This window comes from Oncorhynchus masou, chromosome 19 (assembly GCF_036934945.1).
Source record: "Oncorhynchus masou masou isolate Uvic2021 chromosome 19, UVic_Omas_1.1, whole genome shotgun sequence".
Lineage (NCBI taxonomy): Eukaryota > Metazoa > Chordata > Actinopteri > Salmoniformes > Salmonidae > Oncorhynchus > Oncorhynchus masou.
This window is the reverse complement of record NC_088230.1, coordinates 18,345,557-18,366,592: the sequence shown is the minus strand read 5'-3', so window position 1 is coordinate 18,366,592 and position 21,036 is coordinate 18,345,557. Positions and strand designations below refer to the sequence as shown.

General features: G+C 43.9%; 1 protein-coding gene across 5 annotated transcripts in view; it reads right to left on the bottom strand.

Annotated features, from left to right (window-relative positions):
* Positions 1-21,036, bottom strand: part of LOC135505929 (nuclear receptor coactivator 1-like) — a 115,955-nt gene that overhangs the window by 38,120 nt on the left and 56,799 nt on the right. For all 5 annotated transcript variants that reach the window (XM_064925178.1, XM_064925180.1, XM_064925181.1 and 2 more), the window contains 2 exons: positions 17,840-17,945; positions 8,194-8,360 (listed from right to left, as the gene is read on the bottom strand). In XM_064925178.1, the coding sequence (XP_064781250.1) occupies positions 8,194-8,360; positions 17,840-17,928 (256 nt within the window). In that variant the 5' untranslated portion in view covers positions 17,929-17,945. The remainder of the gene's footprint in view (positions 1-8,193; positions 8,361-17,839; positions 17,946-21,036) is intronic.

Genomic DNA, 21,036 nt, shown 5'->3' with positions numbered 1-21,036 from the left:
TATTAGTATAAAATAATTGAATATCCTTTTTTTATAATACAATATAGCTCAGTATGTGTATTATTCATTTATACAGTCTTTCCCCCCTAATTTTATCAAGTGTGCCAATCATTTTGGAGGTGACTGTATACATTACAGTGCTGCTTATAAATGCCTGCTGGTTGTGTGTCCATTCTAACAGGATGTTTGATGGAATCTCTGACCAGAGGGAAAACAGGGAAAATACATGCTTAACCATGTAGTCCCTTAGACACAGATCTTAGATAAGCTTACCCTCCCCAAATCCTAAACTTAAACATTAGAGTGAAAAATACTAATCTGAACATAGATCAGTGTTTAGGGACAACGTCATCATCCTACTCTAACTGCTTTAGTTTCCATTCGGGCGATGACGGTGGAAACTAACATGTTTCTTACTCCAATGGTGGAGTCCTAGCATAATGATTGCCATGCTCAGAGTGGTCTCAAGTGAAATAAACATTAAGGCTCTGACCTAAATCGGACCGGGTTTTTCGCAACAGAGGGATTTAAAGGCTTGTAAATTAATCTCCTGCATTACTTAGGCCTAGCCCACCATTTCAAAGTCTATAGGTTCCCATTCCTAGCAGCGACGTGCAGCTAGCTACATTAAAACTAAATTGGTTTTGATTTAAGAACTAATTGACCCCCAAACACATAAAGCTGATCACAAGATGGCTTGGGACCACTAGACAAATATTATACCCTTCAGGTTGTTATCTAATGGTTAACCCTAAAACAACACTGGGTAGGGGTCGAGACCTGAAGGAAAGCTGCCTTGTGAGAAGCTCTGTTAAACGTGTTGGATGACAGGCCAACCAGTGTGACCGCCCTTCTGCAGGCCTTTAGTTATGTTCAGACAGACAGACAGACAGACAGAGACAGACAGACAGACAGACAGACAGACAGACAGACAGACAGACAGACAGACAGACAGACAGACAGACAGACAGACAGACAGACAGACAGACAGAGAGACAGAGAGACAGAGAGAGCATTGACAGCTCAGTCTCTGTTACCAACTATCCTCTGTTGGCCAAATATCCTAATGATGTTAATCCTAATCCTGATTTAGCTATCTAATATAGTCAGCCAAATCAATAATGATCCCTGTCATCATAATCCCCCACAACATGATGGAACTAATCTGGTCATTCATCCCTGAGAGGGGTCTTGGCACGACACTCCTTCCTCTGTTAGTACCACAGTATGCTTCATGCCAGCGTACAACATACATTATTCATACTGGCACAATGAATAAATCATCACATCAGAAAATATTCCTCTCTCTCTCTCTGTCTGTCAGAAAATATTCCTCTGTCTGTCTGTCTGTCTGTCTGTCTGTCTGTCTGTCTGTCTGTCTGTCTGTCTGTCTGTCTGTCTGTCTGTCTTTGTGTCTTTGTGTCTGTGTAGGGTAAGCCCAGCCCCAGAAGTGACTTGTCTTATCAACTCTATGCAAGAATTTGCTCTGAGTCGTCTTAGGAAATCAACATTCTCTGTGTTGGTCTTGCCAACCACCAATGTCACACCACTGAGAAGCAGAGGTGACATCATGTAAGTCTGATATCTGATTGGAGGTTAACTTTAAAGTAATACTAGTGGTCAACAAGGTTTTGAATCCAAACAACTCAGATGGTTATACAAGGGTCTAAGATTCATTGTTCTTTCTCTTATTTGTTTCTGTCCAGCTGTGGTGAGATTCTTTTTTCTCTCTCACTTTCTCTCTCTTTCTTCTATCTCTCTTTTCCCCCTGTTTCTTTTCTCTCCTTTTTTCTCTCTCTTTCTTTCTTTTCTGTTTCTTCTCTCTCTTTTCTGTTTCTTCTCTCTCTTTTCTGTTTCTTTCTTCTCTCTCTTCTGTTTCTTCCCTATCTCGTTCTTTCCTGTTTCTTCCCTTTCTTTACTGTTTCTTCCCTCTTTCTTTTCTGTTTCTTCCCTCTCTCGTTCTTTTCTGTCTTCCCTCTCTTTTCTGTTTCTTCCCTCGCTTTCTTTCTTTCTTTCTTTTCTGTTTCTTCTCTCTTTCTTTTATGTTTCTTCCCTCTCTTTCTTTCTTTCTTTCTTTTCTGTTTCTTCTCTCTTTCCTGTTAGTTCTCGCTCTTTCTTTCTGTTTCTTCCCTCTCTTTCTTTTGTTTCTTCCCTCTCTCTCTTTTGTTTCTTCCCTCTCTTTCTTTCTTTTCTGTTTCTTCCCTCCCTCTTTCTTTTCTGTTTCTTCCCTCTCTTTCTTTCTTTTGTTTCTTCCCTCTCTGTTTCTTTTGTTTCTTCCCTCTCTCTCTTTTCTGTTTCTTCCCTCGCTTTCTTTTCTGTTTCTTCCCTTTCTCTCTTTCTTTTCTGTTTTTTCCCTCTCTCTCTTTCTTTTCTGTTTCTTCCCTCTTTCTTTCTTTTCTGTTTCTTCCCTCTCTCTCTCTCTTTTGTTTCTTCCCTCTCTCGCTCTTTTGTTTCTTCCCTCTCTCTCTTTTGTTTCTTCCCTCTCTCTCTTTCTTTTCTGTTTCTTCCCCTCTCTCTTTCTTTTCTGTTTCTTCCCTCTCTCTTTCTTTTCTGTTTCTTCCCTCTCTCTCTTTTGTTTCTTCCCCCTTTCTCTTTTGTTTCTTCCCTCTCTTTCTTTTCTGTTTCTTCCCTCTCTCTTTCTTTTTTGTTTCTTCAGTCTCTCTCTTTCTTTTCTGTTTCTTCCCTCTCTTTCTTTCTTTTCTGTTTCTTCCCTCTCTCTCTTTCTTCCCTCTCTCTTTCTTTTCTGTTTCTTCCCTCGCTTTCTTTTCTGTTTCTTCCCTCTCTCTTTCTTTTGTTTCTTCCCTCTCTCTCTTTCTTTTGTTTCTTCCCTCTCTCTCTTTCTTTTGTTTCTTCCCTCTCTCTCTTATTCTTTTCTGTTTCTTCCCTCTCTTTCTTTTCTGTTTCTTCCCTCTCTCTTTCTTTTCTGTTTCTTCCCTCTCTCTCTTTTCTGTTTCTTCCATCTCACTTTCTTTTCTGTTTCTTCCATCTCTTTCTTTCTTTTCTGTTTCTTCCCTCTCTCTCTTTTGTTTCTTCCCTCTCTCTCTTTCTTTCGGTTTCTTCCCCCTCTCTTTTCTGTCCCCCAAGGACTTTTGGTTTCTCTCCATCTCTCTCTCTCTGATCATGATTAGAGTGTCTTGTAATGCATGTAAATGCTTTGTAACTTAAGTTTATGCTTTTGCATGTGAATCCATAAATATAGTAATTAAATACACTTGGATTTCAAATTAAATTCTCGGACATTTCTTCATTGTCCATTACTTTAACTCAACCATATTCTCTTGCATATTGCTAATTACATTATAGAGTCAGATAAAGATAATTAATTTAAATAGGCTAATTGCTTAGTCTTATTACGAGGTGCATGTGAGTTATTTATAATATCAAACATGATAAATATTACTGTCCAATGAGTGCAGTGAATGTATGCACAAGCGTGCTGGCTCTGGAACAGAAGGAAGACGTTTTACGTGCCCCCAAACAATTGTGTTTTATTGTTTGTTTATCTGTGTTGTTTGTAACTTGTTTTTTAAAACTATTTTTGTCTATAATGTCGCCGCTACCGTCTCTTATGACCGAAAATAACTTCCAGACATCAGGACTGCGATTACTAACCACGGACTATCAGAAAACAGTTTCTTCTTTCACGACTCTGACGAGCCCGAGAATATACGGATCCCTCGAGAACAGGCCCTGACCCCAGAGATCTGCGTGAACAAGAGGCGAAGAAAGAGAGGCCGAAAGGGCGGGCTGCCTTCTGAGGAGTAGGAGGTGATCAAATAAACCCCCACTCCCCTCAATTCTACCAAAGAAGAACATTAAAACTGTAGCATCTTATGCTTCACGGAGCTGCGGCTGAACGACGACAATATCAACATACAGCTGGCTGGTGATGTGCCGCCAGGATAGAACAGCGGCATCTGGTAAGACAAGGGATGGCGGTCTATGTATTTTTGTAAACAACATCTGGTGCAAGATATTTAAGGAAGTCTTAAGTCAATGCTCGCCTGAGGTAGAGTTTCTCATGATAAGCTGCAGACCACATTACTTACCGAAAGTGTTTGTCTATATTCTTTGTAGCGGTTTATATACTACCACAGTCAGAGGCTGGCACCAAGATAGCATTGAATGAGCTCTATTCCGCTATAAGCAAACAAGAAAACGCTCACCCAGAGCCGGGGACTTTAATGCAGGGAAACTTAAATCAGTTTTTCCTAATTTCTATCAACATATTAAATGTGCAACCAGAGGGAAAATAACTGTACACCACCTATACTCCACACACAGAAACGCATACAAAGCTCTCCCTCGCCCTCCATTTGGCAAATCTGACCATAATTATATCCTCCTGATTCTTGCTTACAAGCATAAATTAAAGCAGGAAGCACCAGTGACGAGATCAATAAAAAAGTGGTCAGATGAAGCAGACGCTAAGCTACAGGACTGTTTTGCTAGCACAGACTGGAATATGTTCAGGGATTCCTCTAATTGCATTTGAGGAGTACACCACATCTGTCATTGGCTTCATCAATAAGTGCATCGATGATGTCGTCCCCAAAGTGACCATACGTACATACCCCAACCAGAAACCATGGATTACAGGCAGCATCCGCACTGAGCTAAAGGGTAGAGATGCCACTTTCAAGGAGCGGGACCCTAACCTGGAAGCTTATAAGAAATCTGGCTATGCCCTCCGATGAACAATCAAACAGACAAAGTGTCAATACAGGACTAAGATCGAGTCGTACTACACCAGCTCTGACGCTCGTCGGATGTGGCAGGGCCTGCAAACCACTACAGACTACAAAGGGAAGCACAGCCGAGAGCTGCCCAGTGACACGAGCCTACCGGACGAGCTAAACTACTTCTATGCTCGCGTCGAGGCAAATAACACTGAAACATGCACGAGAGCACCAGCTGTACCAAAAGACTGTGATCACGCTCTACGCATCCGATGTGAGTAAGACCTTTAGACAGGTCAACATTCACAAGGCCGCAGGACCAGATGGATTACCAGGACTTGTACTGCGAGTATGCGCTGACCAACTAGCAAGTGTCTTCACTGACATTTTCAACCTCTCCCTGTCCGAGTCTGTAATTCCAACATGTTTTAAGTAGACCACCATAGCTCCTGTGCCCAAGAACACTAAGGTAACCTGCCTAAATGACTACCGGTACTCACGTCTGTAGCCATGAAGTGCTTTGAAAGGCTGGTCATGGCTCACATCAACACCCTCATCCTAGAAACCCTAGACCTACTCCAATTTGCACACCGCCTCAACAGATGATGCAGTCTCTATTGCACTCAACACTGCCCTTTCCCACCTGGACAAAAGGAACACCTATGTGAGAATTGTATAGGCTAAGGACCCTGGGACTAAACACCTCCCTCTGCAAATGGATCCTGGACTTCCTGACAGGCCCCCCCAGGTGGTAAGGGTAGGTAACAACACATCCGCCATGCTGATCCTCAACACAGGGGCCCCTCAGGGGTGCATGCTCAGCCCCTCCTGAACTCCCTGTTCACTCATGACTACACGGCCAGGCACGACTCCAACACCATCATTAAATTTGCCGATGACACAACAGTGGTAGGCCTGATCACCGACAACAACGAGACAGCCTATAGGGAGGATGTTGATTTTGTCCATCCACACCAGACGCGATCAAGACACGGAAGTTAAAATACCAAAACCAACTGTGAATGAACTATATTAATTTGGTGGCATGTTGAAATACACATGAAATATTTATGGACATTTAGCTACCTATTGTTTTTAGCTAGTTTGTCCTGGGAGAATAACATTAGGTTGTTATTTTACCTGAAATGCATGATCCTCTTTTTAGTTTCTTTGTAGAATTTTCACCAGGAGTCATACAAAATTGCGTGTTTCTCTAGCCCGACTATTAATCCACAGATAAAAAGGGAAACCTAGTTAGTTATCATTAATTCATCTCTCTTTTTTTGTCTTTCAAGCAAGTGGGTCTGTATCTTCCTGATATCTAATAAGAGGAGACTTGAAGCTCGTAGAGCGTCTCAGATAGAACCAAGTTCTATTTTAGCGCTTGGCAACGCAGACACTCATTCACGCTTGCGAGCCATGTGGTGAAATGATTGAATAACATGTATGTGTACATATATTTTGCAACACTCGCTCGCTCCCAACGTGGCCGGTGAGGTTTGCGTGTAAAGGGCACATAAGATGCACACTATGATATGTAAGCATCAGAGACATATGGGCCTATAAACAGAGATATTACTCTGGTATGTCTTAAGCAAACCAACATACAGTAAGACGCATAAGGACATGTAAGGACACATAAGATGCAGCAGAATGATGTCACAGCGAGCTTTCAGTATCTTAAGGGTGGGATTAGTCTGGCTTGTCATTTAGCTCTGAGGACTAAACAGTATGATTTCCCAGGGGTCCCTACTGCTGTGCAAAATTCCCCTAGAGACCTAGACCGGACGTCTTCAGGGGAAGTAGGAGTGGGGGATTGAGGAAAAAATAAGAGCAAACACGCAGAGAAGTGAGGGAGGATGTGGGTCAGTAAATGAGTGACTGAGGGGAATGAGAGCGAGCATGGATGTAAGGGTGTGTGTGTTTGTGTACTAGAGAAACAGCAAGAGAGTGCATATGTGCGTTCAAATTCATGGTTAATTAGTGAGTGAAAGTGAGGCTCAATCCCAATACCCTCCCCCTCCGTTCTGTGCAATCCCCTGAGCCCCATCAAGACAGAGTGGTATCCCAATTCAACTTGGAGCAAGGCGTAGTGCCTTTTCAGCCCTTTGGTAGGCCCACAATAAACGAAGCAAATCAACATGCAGTCTTTCTATCAAGTGTTTCCCAAAACTCCCATGAAGCTCTGCAACCAAACCCTGTCAAGTTGCTTCAAGAATAATAGCTGACAAGAATACTATTATGGAAGCAAATTTAAGTAATTATAACTTCATAAAGAATCGTTAAAAGAACATAAGCCAGCTATACATTTAGCTTGCTAAATGGGGCGGCAGGGTAGCCTAGTGGTTAGAGTGTTGGACTAGTAACCGTTGCAAGTTCAAATCCCGAGCTGGCATGGTACAAATCTTTTGTTCTGCCCCTGAACAGGCAGTTAACCCACTGTTCCTAGGCCGTCATTGAAAATAAGAATTTAACTGACTTGCTTTGTTAAATAAAGGTTAAAAAAAACAACAACAAAAAATCTGATCTGTGCATGGACCCTAACACATTTGGCACAATAGTTTAGAACAGCCATTAATCCCCAAGAAATTGCTGAAAATGACTGAGTGAAGGAAATGGGACTGTTACATTTCAAACTGCTATTATGCAATGAAAGATCTGCTTCAGCACTACTCCACATTGAACTACAGCCAGAGGACGGCTACAATACTACTCCACATTGAACTACAGCCAGAGGACGGGTACATTACTACTCCACATTGAACTACAGCCAGAGGACGGGTACATTACTACTCCACATTGAACTACAGCCAGAGGACGGGTACATTACTACTCCACATTGAACTACAGCCAGAGGACGGGTACATTACTACTCCACATTGAACTACAGCCAGAGGACTACTCCACATTGAACTACAGCCAGAGGACATTACTACTCCACATTGAACTACAGCCAGAGGACGGGTACATTACTACTCCACATTGAACTACAGCCTGAGGACGGGTACATTACTACTCCACATTGAACTACAGCCAGAGGACGGCTACATTACTACTCCACATTGAACTACAGCCAGAGGACGGGTACATTACTACTCCACATTGAACTACAGCCAGAGGACGGGTACATTACTACTCCACATTGAACTACAGCCAGAGGACGGGTACATTACTAACACATTGGTGTTTTGCTGTTCTCATTTGTTGCTCATATTAAAATACTTATTTGGTGAATAAGAAATATAAGGAAAGCTATTACTGCCGTCAGTTCAGTCATTTCAAAAAACAAGGCTTGTCGTCAATGAATTGCGTGGTAGGCTACCCTTTGGCCGCTTCTGCTGTTCGCGAATGATGTAGTGATGTCCCATTCCACAATGTGATTCATCTCTCCCCATCACTAGCTGCTCCATCCCGCACTGAGGGACACTCGAAAATGAGGGGGAGGGGTATTGGGATTGAGCCAAAGTGTGTGTGTGTGTGTGTGTGTGTATGTTTCTAATGCGCTGGTGCCCACCCTGCTCGCGCCGTTTGATCTGCTGGATCTGGTCCACGGTGCTCTTGAGGATGTGGCACTTGTCTGGCTGGACGTTGAGGCTGGCGATGTCGCCCATGTTGGCAGACAGGAGCTCGGCCAGCTCGTCTATGTAACGACACTCCAGCTCCCGCCGACGTTTCTCCACACTGCAGACACACACACACACACACACACACACACACACACACACACACACACACACACACACACACACACACACACACACACACACACACACACACACACACACACACACACACACACACACACACACACACACACACACACACACAGGTTAGGTTTATAGTTGAGAAATGTTCATAACATTGCTGAATGTGATTTCATGGAGTGTTAGCTGCAACCAAGTGAATTTCCCTCCACAATAGTAAGGATCGTAAGATCAGGATGGTCGGCGGAGAATAAAGGGTCACTCGACGACATACAAAATATATCCAAAACAATATACTTCCATCTCAGGAACATTTCCAGAATTAGACACGTCATCTCTCAGCCAGATTCCGAAAAATCGGTCCATGCATTTGTTTCACCTAGGCTAGACTACTGTAATGCCCTCCTCTCCAGCTGCTTAGACTCTCATTGTCTGCCTGTAAAGTATCGGTCTGATTTTAAGATCTTACTCTTAACTTTTAAGACACTGCATGACCTTGCCACCTCTTATCTGACAGACATACTCGTTCCCCATACAACCCAGTGAGGGCGCGCCGATCCCAAGAAACTGGTCTGCTTACGGTTCCTTGATCCAGAACCAGGGGGCGGAGCGTTCTCTATTAAAGCACCTCAATTGTGGAAGTGCTTGCACTGTCACGTAAGAGGAGCAGACACTATTAATGTTTTTAAATAACTGTTAAAACCCCACCTTTTTAGCCAGGCTTTTAATAGGCAATAGTTTTACACATCCTCTGTTTATGTTCTTTTATGATTGTTTTCATGTAAAAGTGTGTGCCAAATTTAAATGCACTTTAAATAAAAGTTTTGATTTGTTTTGTTTCATTACCATTCGGTCATCAGATTTGCAACCAATGCTGCTTATAGGGCACATCACTGCACTCCATACTCCTCATCTCTATATACCGGTCGCAAGACCCACTGGTTGATGGTTATTTATAAAACCCTCGTAGGCCTCACTCCCTCCTATCACAGATACCTACTGCAACCCTCATCCTCCACATATGACATCCGTTCTGCCAATCATATTCCTTTAAAGGTCCCCAAAGAACACACATTCCTGAGTCGCTCTTCTTTTCAGTTCGCTGCAGCTAGAGACTGGAACGAGCTGCAAAAAAAACACTCAATTTGGAAAGTTATCTCCGTCTCTTCATTCAAAGACTCAATCATGGACACTCTTACTGACAGTTGTGGCTGCTTCACGTGATGTATTGTTGTCTCTACTTTCTTGCCTTTGTGCTGTTGTCGGTGTCCAAGAATGTTTGTACCATGTTAAGTGCTGCTGCCATGTGGTGTTGCCACCATGCTATTTTGCTGTTCTAGGTCTCTATTTATGTGGTGTTATGGAGTCTCTCGTCGTGATGTGTTATCCCAGTAAATAAGAAATTGTTCTTAACTGACTTGCCTAGTTAAATAAAGGTTCAATAAATAATCATTTGACTTGACACAGGCCATGAAACACAAACAGATATCTAGTTCCAGAGTACAACAAAGTCAGGAGATGAAGGATTTCCTGAAGGACAGGAGACAAAGAGGTGAATGAGATGAGATCACGGCCCTGGGCTCATCAGAGAGTATCCAGGCAGACTGTCTGTCAGCTGCTGCAGCTGGGTTGGTACCAACGAGTGCTGGGCAAGGACGGAGAGGAGAGGAGGATCAGGGCTGTCGGATCTACAGGGACAGCGAGCCTCTCAATAATTCATGGCCTACATGAGGCCAGCATAGAGAGAGAGAGAACCTGCACATGTCCTCTACCGTATGCTTATTGTTCAATGTAGGGTTATTTTGACCCTTGGTTATTGTTGTTACTGTTGTCCCATTGACAATTTTGATTCTTATTATCTTAACATTGTAAATATCCAAAGTAAGCTATTTGTTACGCCATACATTGTTATGCCGTGCCAATAAAGGAGAGGGAGAGAGAGATGGAGAAGCCTGACAGAGCAGTGTAGAAGACCAGTGCAGAGCAGTGGGAGAACAGCTGAGGAGAGGAGAACTAACCCTGCAGCCAGATTGTTATTCTTTCACCCAGCAGGGCATCATCACCTGACAAGGGGGATGAGAGGAACCCTGCTGAGATGCTATCCATCCTCTCTCTTTTTTTCCTCTCCTTCCAATTCTCAAACCCACCGTCTCTCTCTCCTTTCCCCCATCTATCATTCTCTCTCACTCTCTGTCAACCATTCGCTCTACCTTCCGTCTCGCTCTCTCTCAATTCAATTCAATGGCTTTATTGGCATGAGAAACATATGTTAACATTGCCAAAGCAAGTGAAGTAGATAATAAACAAAAGTAGAAAAAATGTACAGTAAATAATACACACAAAAAATACATTTCAAAAGTCATATTAGGCCTATATACAGTGTTGTAACGATGTGCAAATAGTAAATAAACATAAATGGGTTGTATTTACAATTGTGTTTGTTCTTCACTGGTTGCCCTTTACTTGTGGCAACAGTTCACAAATCGTGCTGCTTTGATGACACACTGCGGTATTTCACCCAGTAAATATGAGAGTTTATCAAAATCGGGTTTGTTTTCGAATTCTTTGTGGATCGGTGTAAATCTGAGGGAAATATGTGTCTCTAATATGGTGATACATTTGGCAGGAGGTCAGGAAGTTTCCACCTCAATTTGTGGGCAGTTTGCACATAGCCTGTCTTCTCAAAGCTTTGGGTCAACGTCAAATCAAATTGCATTGATGTTAATGCGAGTGTAGCGAAATGCATGTGCTTCTACACTCAGCAAAAAAAAAGAAACATTGTCTCACTGTCAACTGCGTTAATTTTCAGCAAACTTAATTAACATATGTAAATATTTGTTTGAACATAAGATTCAACAACTGAGACATAAACTGAACATGTTTCACAGACATGCGACTAACAGAAATGGAATAATGTGTCACTGAACAAAGGGGGGGGGTCAAAATCAAAAGTAACAGTCCGTATCTGGTGTGGCCACCAGCTGCAGTGCATGTCCTCCTCATGGAATGCACCAGATTTGCAAGTTCTTGCTGTGAGATGTTACCCCACTCTTCCACCAAGGCACCTGCAAGTTCCCAGACATTTCTGGGGGGGGAAGGCCCTAGCCCTCACCCTCCGATCCAACAAGTCCCAGACGTGCTCAATGGGATTGTGATCCGGGCTCTTCACTGGCTATGGAAGAACACAGACATTCCTGTCTTGCAGGAAATCACGCACAGAACAAGCAGTATGGCTGATGGCATTGTCATGCTGGAGGGTCATGTCAGGATGAGCCTGCAGGAAGTGTACCACATGAGGGAGGAGGATGTCTTCCCTGTAACGCACAGCGTTGACATTGCCTGCAATGACGACAAGCTCAGTCCGATGATGCTGACACACCGCCCCAGACCATGACGGACCCTCCACCTCCAAATCGATCTCGCTCCAGAGGACAGGCCTCGGTGTAACGCTCATTCCTTCGACGATAAACGCGAATGCGACCATCACCCCTGGTGAGTCAAAACCGCAACTCATCAGTGAAGAACACTTTGTGCCAGTCCTGTTTGGTCCAGCGACGGTGGGTTTGTGCGCATAGGCGATGTTGTTGCCGGTGATGTTTGGTGAGGACCTGCCTTACAATAGGCCTACAAGCCGTCAGTCCAGCCTCTCTCAGCCTATTGTGGACAGTCTGAGCACTAATGGAGGGATTGTGCATTGCTGGTGTAACTCGGGCAGTTGTTGATGCCATCCTGTAACTGTCCAGCAAGTGTGATGTTCAGTTGTATAATCCTGTGCAGGTGTTGTTACACGTGGTCTGCCACTGCGAGGACGATCAGCTGTCCGTCCTCTCTCCCTGTAGCACTGTCTTTGGCGTCTCACAGTACGGAAATGGCAATTTATTGCCCTGGCCACATCTGCCGTCCTCATGCCTCCTTGCAGCATGCCTAAGGCACGTTCACGCAGATGAGCAGGGACCCTGGGCATCTTTCCTTTGGTGTTTCTCAGAGTCAGTAGAAAGGCCTCTTTAGTATCCTACGTTTTCATAACTGTGACCTTGCCTACCGTCTGTAAGCTGTTAGTGTCTTAACGACCGTCCCACAGGTGCATGTTCATTAATTGTTTATGGTTCATTGAACAAGCATGGGAAGCAGAGTTTAAACCCTTTACAATGAAGATCTGTGAAGCTATTTGGATTTTTAAAAATCATCTTTGAAAGACAGGGTCCTGAAAAAGGGACGTTTCTTTTTTTGCTGAGTTTATTTTCCGAGTCCACTGCTCAAAAAAAATAAAAAAATAAAAGGAACACTAAAATAACACATCCTAGATCTGAATGAATGAAATATTCTTATTAAATACTTTTTTCTTTACATAGTTGAATGTGCTGACAACAAAATCACACAAAAATTATCAATGGAAATCAAATGTATCAACCCATGGAGGTCTGGATTTGGAGTCACACTCAAAAACTGATCCAACTTTGATGTAATGTCCTTAAAACAAGTCAAAATGAGGCTCAGTAGTGTGTGTAGCCTTCCACGTCCCTGTATGACCTCCCTACAACGCCTGGGCATGCTCCTGATGAGGTGGCGGATGGTCTCCTGAGGGATCTCCTCGCAGACCTGAACTAAAGCATCCGCCAACTCAGAAATGCTGTGTGTGGCCCCCCAAAGAAATGCCACCCCACACCATGACTGACCCACCGCCAAACCGGTCATGCTGGAGGATGTTGCAGGCAGCAGAACGTTCTCCACGGCGTCTCCAGACTCTGTCACGTCTGTTACACGTTCTCAGTGTGAACCTGCTTTCATCTGTGAAGAGCACAGGGCGCCAGTGGCGAATTTGCCAATCTTGGTGTTCTCTGGCAAATGCCAAACGTCCTGCACGGTGTTGGGCTGTAAACACAACCCCCACCTGTGGACGACGGGCCCTCATACCACCCTCATGGAGTCTGTTTCTGACCGTTTGAGCAGACACATGCACATTTCTGGCCTGCTGGAGGTCATTTCGCAGGGCTCTGGCAGTGCTCCTCCTGCTCCTCCTTGCATAAAGACGGAGGTAGCGGCCCTGCTGCTGGGTTGTTGCCCTCCTACGGCCTACTCCACGTCTCCTGATGTACTGGCCTGTCTCCTGGTAGCGCCTCCATGCTCTGGAACCTACGCTGACAGACACAGCAAACCTTCTTGCCACAGCTCGCATTGATGTGCCATTCTGGATGAGCTGCCCTACCTGAGCCACCTGTGTGGGTTGTAGACTCAGTCTCATGCTACCACTAGAGTGAAAGCACCGCCAGCATTCAAAAGTGACCAAAACATCAGCCAGGAAGCATAGGAACTGAGAAGTGGTCTGTGGTCACCACCTGCAGAACCACTCCTTTATTGGGGGTGTCTTGCTAATTGCCTATAATTTCCACCTGTTGTCTATTCCATTTGCACAACAGCATGTGAAATTTGTCAATCAGTGTTGCTTCCTAAGTGGACAGTTTGATTTCACAGAAGTGTGATTGACTTGTTGTTACATTGTGTTGTTTAAGTGTTCCCTTTATTTTTTTGAGCTGTGTATATGGATGAGCGATGTCCGAGCGGCATAGGCAAGGTGCAATAGATGGCATAAATTCAGGATTTACAAGTTATATGAGTAATGTAAGATATGTAAACATTATTAAAGTGGCATTATTCATTGTGGCATTGTATAAAGTCACTAGTGATCCATTTATTAAAGTGTCTGATTGAGACCCAATGTAGTTTGCCCCCGGTGATGCGTGGTTAGACCGCACCACCCTCTGGAGAGCCTTGCAGTTGATACAGCCTGACAGGATGCTCTCGATTGTGAATCTGTATAAGCTTGTCAGGGTTTTGGGTGACAAGCCAAATTTCCTCAGCCTCCTGAGGTTGAAGAGGCGCTGTTGCGCCTTCTTCACCACACTGTCAGTGTGGGTGGACCATTTCAGTTTGTCTGTGATGTGTATGCCGAGGAACTTAAAACTTTCCACCTTCTCCACTGTTGTCCCTTCGATATGGATAGAGGGGTGCTCCCTCTGCCTTTTCCTGAAGTCCATGATCATCTCCTTTGTTTTGTTGACGTCGAGTGAGAGGTTGTTTTCCTGACACCACAATCCGAGTGCCCTCATCTTCTCCCTGTAGGCTGTCTCATCAATGATGGTAATCAAGCCCACTACTGTTCTGTCGTCTGCAAACTTGATGATTGAGTTGGAGGCGTGCATGGCCACGCAGTAGTGGGTGAACAGGGAGTATATGAGGGGGCTGAGGAAGCACCTATGTGGAGCCCCAGTGTTGAGGGTCAGCAAAGTGGAGATGTTTTTTCCTACCTTCACCACCTGGGGTGGCCTGTCAGGAACTTCAGGACCCAATTGCACAGGGCGGGGTGGAGACCGAGGGTCTCCAGCTTGATGATTTTGACTGAATGCCGCCATCCATCCAAGGTTTCTGGTTAGGGTAGGTTTTAATAGTCACAGTGGGTACAACATCTCCAATGCACTTCTTTATAAACACCCTCAACAAGTCAGCGTAGAGGTCGATGTTATTCTCTGAGGCTGACCAGAATATATTCCAGTCCAGGTGATCAAAATAATCTTGGAAGTGTGGCTTCCGATTGGTCAGACCAGCGTTGAATGGTTCTTGTCACTGGTACATCCTGTTTGAGTTTCTGCCTGTAAGACGGTAGGAGCAAGATGGCGTCGTGGTCGATTTTGCCGAAGGGAGGGCGGGGGAGGGCTTTGTATTCATTGTGGAAGTTGGAGTAGCAGTGATTGAGGGTAATTCCCATGCGCGTGGCGCAACCAATATGCTGTTAGAATTTAGGTGGCATTGTTCTCAATTTTGCATTGTTAAAATCCCCAGTTAAAATAAATGCAGCCTCAGGATATATGGTTTCCAGTTTGCATATAGTCTAGTGAAGTTCCTTGGTGGCCGTCTTGCTGTCTGCTTGTGGGGGAATGTTCACAGCTGTGACTGACGAGAATAACTGACGAGAATTCTCTTGGTAGGTAAAATGGCCAGCATTTGATTGTAAGGAATTCTAAGTAGAGTGAGCAGTAGGACTTTAGTTCCTGTATGTTGTTATGATTACACCATGAGTCGTTAATCATGAAGCATACACCCCCGCCCTTCCTCTTCCCAGAGAGGGTGTTTATCTCTGTTGGCGCAATGCATGGAGAGACATGTTTCCGTGAAACAGAGAATGTTTCTGTCTCTCTGGAAGGCAACACTTGTTCGAATTTTTTCTACCTTGTTGTCAAGAGACTTTACATTGGCTTGCAGAATACTTGGGAGCAGTGGGCGATGTACACGTCTACGGAGCCTGACCAGGTGGCCGCGTCGTCTTCCCCCTCTGTGCGTATTCACAGTGGTCGTATTCTGCCACTGTGTATTCCCTGTTTAGGGACAAATAGCATTCTAGTTTGCACTGTTTTTTTGTTAATTCTTTTCAATGTGCCAAGTAATTATCTTTTTGTTTTCTCATGATTTGGTTGGGTCTCTTTGTTTTTGTGAACAGAGCCACGGGACCAACTTGCTTAGGGGACTTTTCCCCAGGTTTATCTTTCTGTAGGTGATGGCTTTGTTATGGAAGGTTTGGGAATCGCTTCCTTTTAGGTGGTTGTAGATTTTTGATAATGAGCGGGTATCATCCTAATTCCGCTTTGCATGCATTATTTGGTGTTTTAAGTAGTACACAGAGGATATTTTTGGAATTCTGCATACAGTCTCAATTTGGTGTTTGTCCTATTTTGTGAATTATTGGTTGGTGGGCGAACCCAAGACCCCTGTCTCTCTCTCAGAGACCAGAGACACACAGGGGCGTCTCGTTACCTTGGGGGCCGATCAGAGCTCCCAGGGCTGCTTGGTGGGTGGGCTGGAATCCCGGGCCTGGAGCCAGGCCACAGGGCAGGCATGCTCAAACACACACACACAGGGGAGGCGCATGCATTTACACTCAATCGCACACGTATACACACAGTGGATGCGCTCACATCCACACTCTAGCAGCAGCCCAGAAGCTAACTGGGTTAGCCTAGCACTGACAGCTGGGAATGACTACTAGCTCTACACTGACCATGTGTGAGATATAAGAGGAATGCAGGGACTGACTACGGATCAGCTTGACCTTCTCTCAAATTCCACCAACGGAAGAATACATTTTTAGCCCGCTGAATCTGAAAGTAAGTTGCAGAAGAAATGTGGTAAACATGATAAAATATATATGAGTGATACTTGAGAAGTGAGGAGGATAGGATGGGATTGATAAGGGCTGTTCTGCTGTCTTCGGCAATCCCTGGCCCACAGGCTAATATTTGTGTGTGAGGGGGAGTGAGTGCACATATAACTGCTTATGTGTGCGTATGTACAGTAACTATGTGTGAGTGTATGTGTGTCTGTATATGTGAGTGTATGTATGTGTGTGTATTGTATGTATATGCAAGTGAGTGAGTGTTGGAGAAGAGAGCACTGAAAGTAGGTCAGTGCATTGCCAAGGCTGCTTGTGCGCAGGCGTATTGAGTGTGGTGTGTGTAGGGTGTGTGCAGGTCAGGCGCTGTGTGGGGTTGCTGTAGAAACAGAAAGGCAGCTCTGTACTGTGCTGTGCTTTACAGTGCTGTTGATCAGACTGCAGTTACATTAGCCTATTGAGGCCTTGTAGAGGAGACCCTAGCTATAACTCAGCAAGACAGATCAGCCTGCTCCAGTCCAACACCACAGACACACAATCCCCCTTGGCAACCTACATCCACTAACACAGCGTTTGTAGGGCCAAATCAGCACACATTGCCTACTTTCTCAAAATCTTTCAAATTCTTACACAAATCTCCGTTTGACATAACTGCATGATTACACAAGAATTCAAGTTTAATACCTGTGCGCTAACAGTGTGCAAGTCAGGTTGAGATTCTGCCCTTACTGTGCTCTTGGCTCAAACTCCTATTCCTCAACAACAACAGGGTATGTGAAATATGCGTCCATAGAAGGGGGTAGTGAAAGACCAATATGACATAAGTATGACCCATCGATAGCAAGTGACAAGTTGCCTGGCTACCTGAACTCCTTGCTCCAACTAAACGCTATGCCACGCCCACGGACGTTAGTTTCTTCTCTGCAATGAGTCTGCATCTGAGTATCTCCCTGACGATTTCTAGCATGGAAATACATTCTAGACCGTCTGATTGGTCCCCGAAATCGATGGGTTGGGCCATAGCCAGAACACCCGTATAAATTAAGTTGAGTTGTCAAGCAAGGTGACAATTGACGCGGTGACTGTGTGTTGTGACTGGGGTGACTATGCAAACACAGATTAACATAAAAGGCTATATCTGTTGGCAGCTAGCTAGGCTATACGTCTGAGAGGATGCTTCTTATTGAGTATGTAGAGTAGTGGAAAGAATTTATGCATGAAGGACAAAGATTATCATCATCCTCATTGTCCTTCGTTCTGGATGAGTGTCTGCTAGTTCTGCTAGAGTGACTTACCTCTGGCCTGAGATGTCGCATAGCGAGCCCTTCCTCTTACGAGGCTCTGACGTGGCAGGGTCCAGTGCCCTTTCCCCTACAGCACTCATTCTGAGCTTCAGCACACCTGGGGAGAGAAGAGGACTGAGTCAGAACCAGGTCAGGCATAGGAAGCAAATGGGACCCGTCCGATCACACACACACACCTATCGCTGGCCTAATCAGTGTGCATTTTATCCACCCCCTGACCTTGCCCTGCAGCCCTAACCCAAGCAGGGTTATCGGTAGTGAGTCTGTGCTGGGGGGTTTGATGGGGATTTCTGCGGCTGGCTACGTGGCTGAGGGTCACGGGCATGTACTGTAACTGTAGGGGAGACATACAGCACCACAGATCAAAGACAAAGACTGGTTAAATTAAAGAGGCATGTCCAGTGCAGATTTGTGGCGCTGGAATTCCCAGTGATCCATCACAGCTGTTGTTAATGAAAAAGACAAAAAAATTAAACTCATATTTGTGCGTCACACTGACTGGCGTTGGTAAAGAGTCATGGAGTTTATTAGGGGTTTCCAAAATGCTCAAATATAGCCCAAAGTGCTGTTATGGCTGATTTTTGTTAAGCTGTGATTGTTTTTTCCTTTGGTTGACTCTTCGGCCTCATCTATGCTCCACAAGCAGTGCGATGTCTGATTGGGGTTCAACATTAACTATGGTTTGTGTTTGTCTGCAGCCATATACGTACTACGTATATGGCTGCAGACACTGTTTGGTCAACCTTTGGTCGACCGTTGTGACAACGTGGTCAGATGGCTGTGTGTGGTTGCCTCCCCACTGGCCCCACAGGATCGGTTGTTGATTTGCAGAGCACAGCAGGATGCTACCTCTCTCTGTCACTCTGTCTCTGTCCCTGCATCAGGTGTTGTCAGTAACTAGCTGTAGCCATGGTAACTGGACACGCTCAGGCAAGAGTCTTTCTGTGAGGGAATTCTACACCTCATCTGTCTGACTGAGAAAAACACAGTTCTAAAACATCAGTCTCATGAAAGCATGGATCCTAACCTAACCTAAATAACATACCATGGATCCTAACCTACATAGCATACCATGGATCCTAACCCAACCTACATAACATACCATGGATCCTATCCTAACCTATATAACATACCATGGATCATAACCTAACCTACATAACATACCATGGATCATAACCTAACCTACATAACATACCATGGATCCTAACCTAACCTACATAACATACCATGGATCCTAACCTAACCTACATAACATACCATGGATCATACCTAACCTACATAACATACCATGGATCATACCTAACCTACATAACATACCATGGATCCTAACCTAACCTACATAACATACCATGGATCCTAACCTAACCTACATAACATACCATGGATCATACATAACCTACATAACATACCATGGATCATACATAACCTACATAACATACCATGGATCCTAACCTACATAGCATACCATGGATCCTAACCTAACCTACATAACATACCATGGCTTGTAACCTAACCTACATAACATACCATGGCTTGTAACCTAACCTACATAACATACCATGGATCCTAACCTATATAACATACCATGGATCCTAACCTATATAACATACCATGGATCATACTAACCTAATCTATATAACATACCATGGATCATACCTAACCTACATAACATACCATGGATCCTAACCTAACCTACATAACATACCATGGATCATACCTAACCTACATAACATACCATGGATCCTAACCTAACCTACATAACATACCATGGATCATACCTAACCTACATAACATACCATGGATCATACCTAACCTACATAACATACCATGGATCCTAACCTAACCTACATAACATACCATGGATCATACATAACCTACATAACATACCATGGATCATACATAACCTACATAAAATACCATGGATCCTAACCTACATAGCATACCATGGATCCTAACCTAACCTACATAACATACCATGGCTTGTAACCTAACCTACATAACATACCATGGCTTGTAACCTAACCTACATAACATACCATGGATCCTAACCTATATAACATACCATGGATCCTAACCTATATAACATACCATGGATCCTAACCTAATCTATATAACATACCATGGATCATACCTAACCTACATAACATACCATGGATCCTAACCTAACCTACATAACATACCATGGATCATACCTAACCTACATAACATACCATGGATCATACCTAACCAACATAACATACCATGGATCATACATAACTTACATAACATACCATGGATCATACCTAACCTACATAACATACCATGGATCATAACTAACCAACATAACATACCATGGATCATCCATAACCTACATAACATACCATGGATCATACCTAATCTACATAACATACCATGGATCATACCTAACCTAACCTACATAACATACCATGGATCATACCTAACCTAAAAAGCATACCATGGATCCTAACCTAACATACCATGGATCATACCTAACCTACATAACATACCAGGGATCACACCGGTCCTACAGATGGGTAATACAACACAGTACAGTACACACACACAAACACACACCAGGGTTGTGCTCAATTCCAAATTGACTCCCATTCAACTCATGAGTTGAAATTCAAATGGAATTGACCACACCCCACAGGATGTAGAATTTGAGTTTGAGTGGCAGGTAGTAGAATTTAAATCGGTGCAATTCAAAGCAATTCTATTCAGTCATAGAACATTAGAGTTTTACTGAATCTGACAGGTCACACTTCCAGATACCAAAGAATATATTTTTTATTCATTTCACCTTTATTTAACCAGGTAGGCTAGTTGAGAACAAGTTCTCATTTGCAACTGCGATCTGGCCAAGATAAATAATGTCTGTGAGTATAACAGATCTGATTTGGCAGGCGAAAACCTGAGAAAAATCCATTCAGGAAGTAGGATTTTCCCCCCTTCATTGAGAGTCATTGAGAGAGGACATCTGATCTGTGAATCCGTGATAACAATTACAGATAAATTTGACTATCTCGAGGGACAATCGAGGCGAAACAACATGATTGTGGACATAATTGCAGAATCTCTACATGAGACCTGGATGGAGTCTGAGGACAAAATGAGGGAAATTATCTGAGAAATTGAAGATAAACTTCTATGTGGTCTGAGGTGGAATGCGCCCACAGGATTGGAAA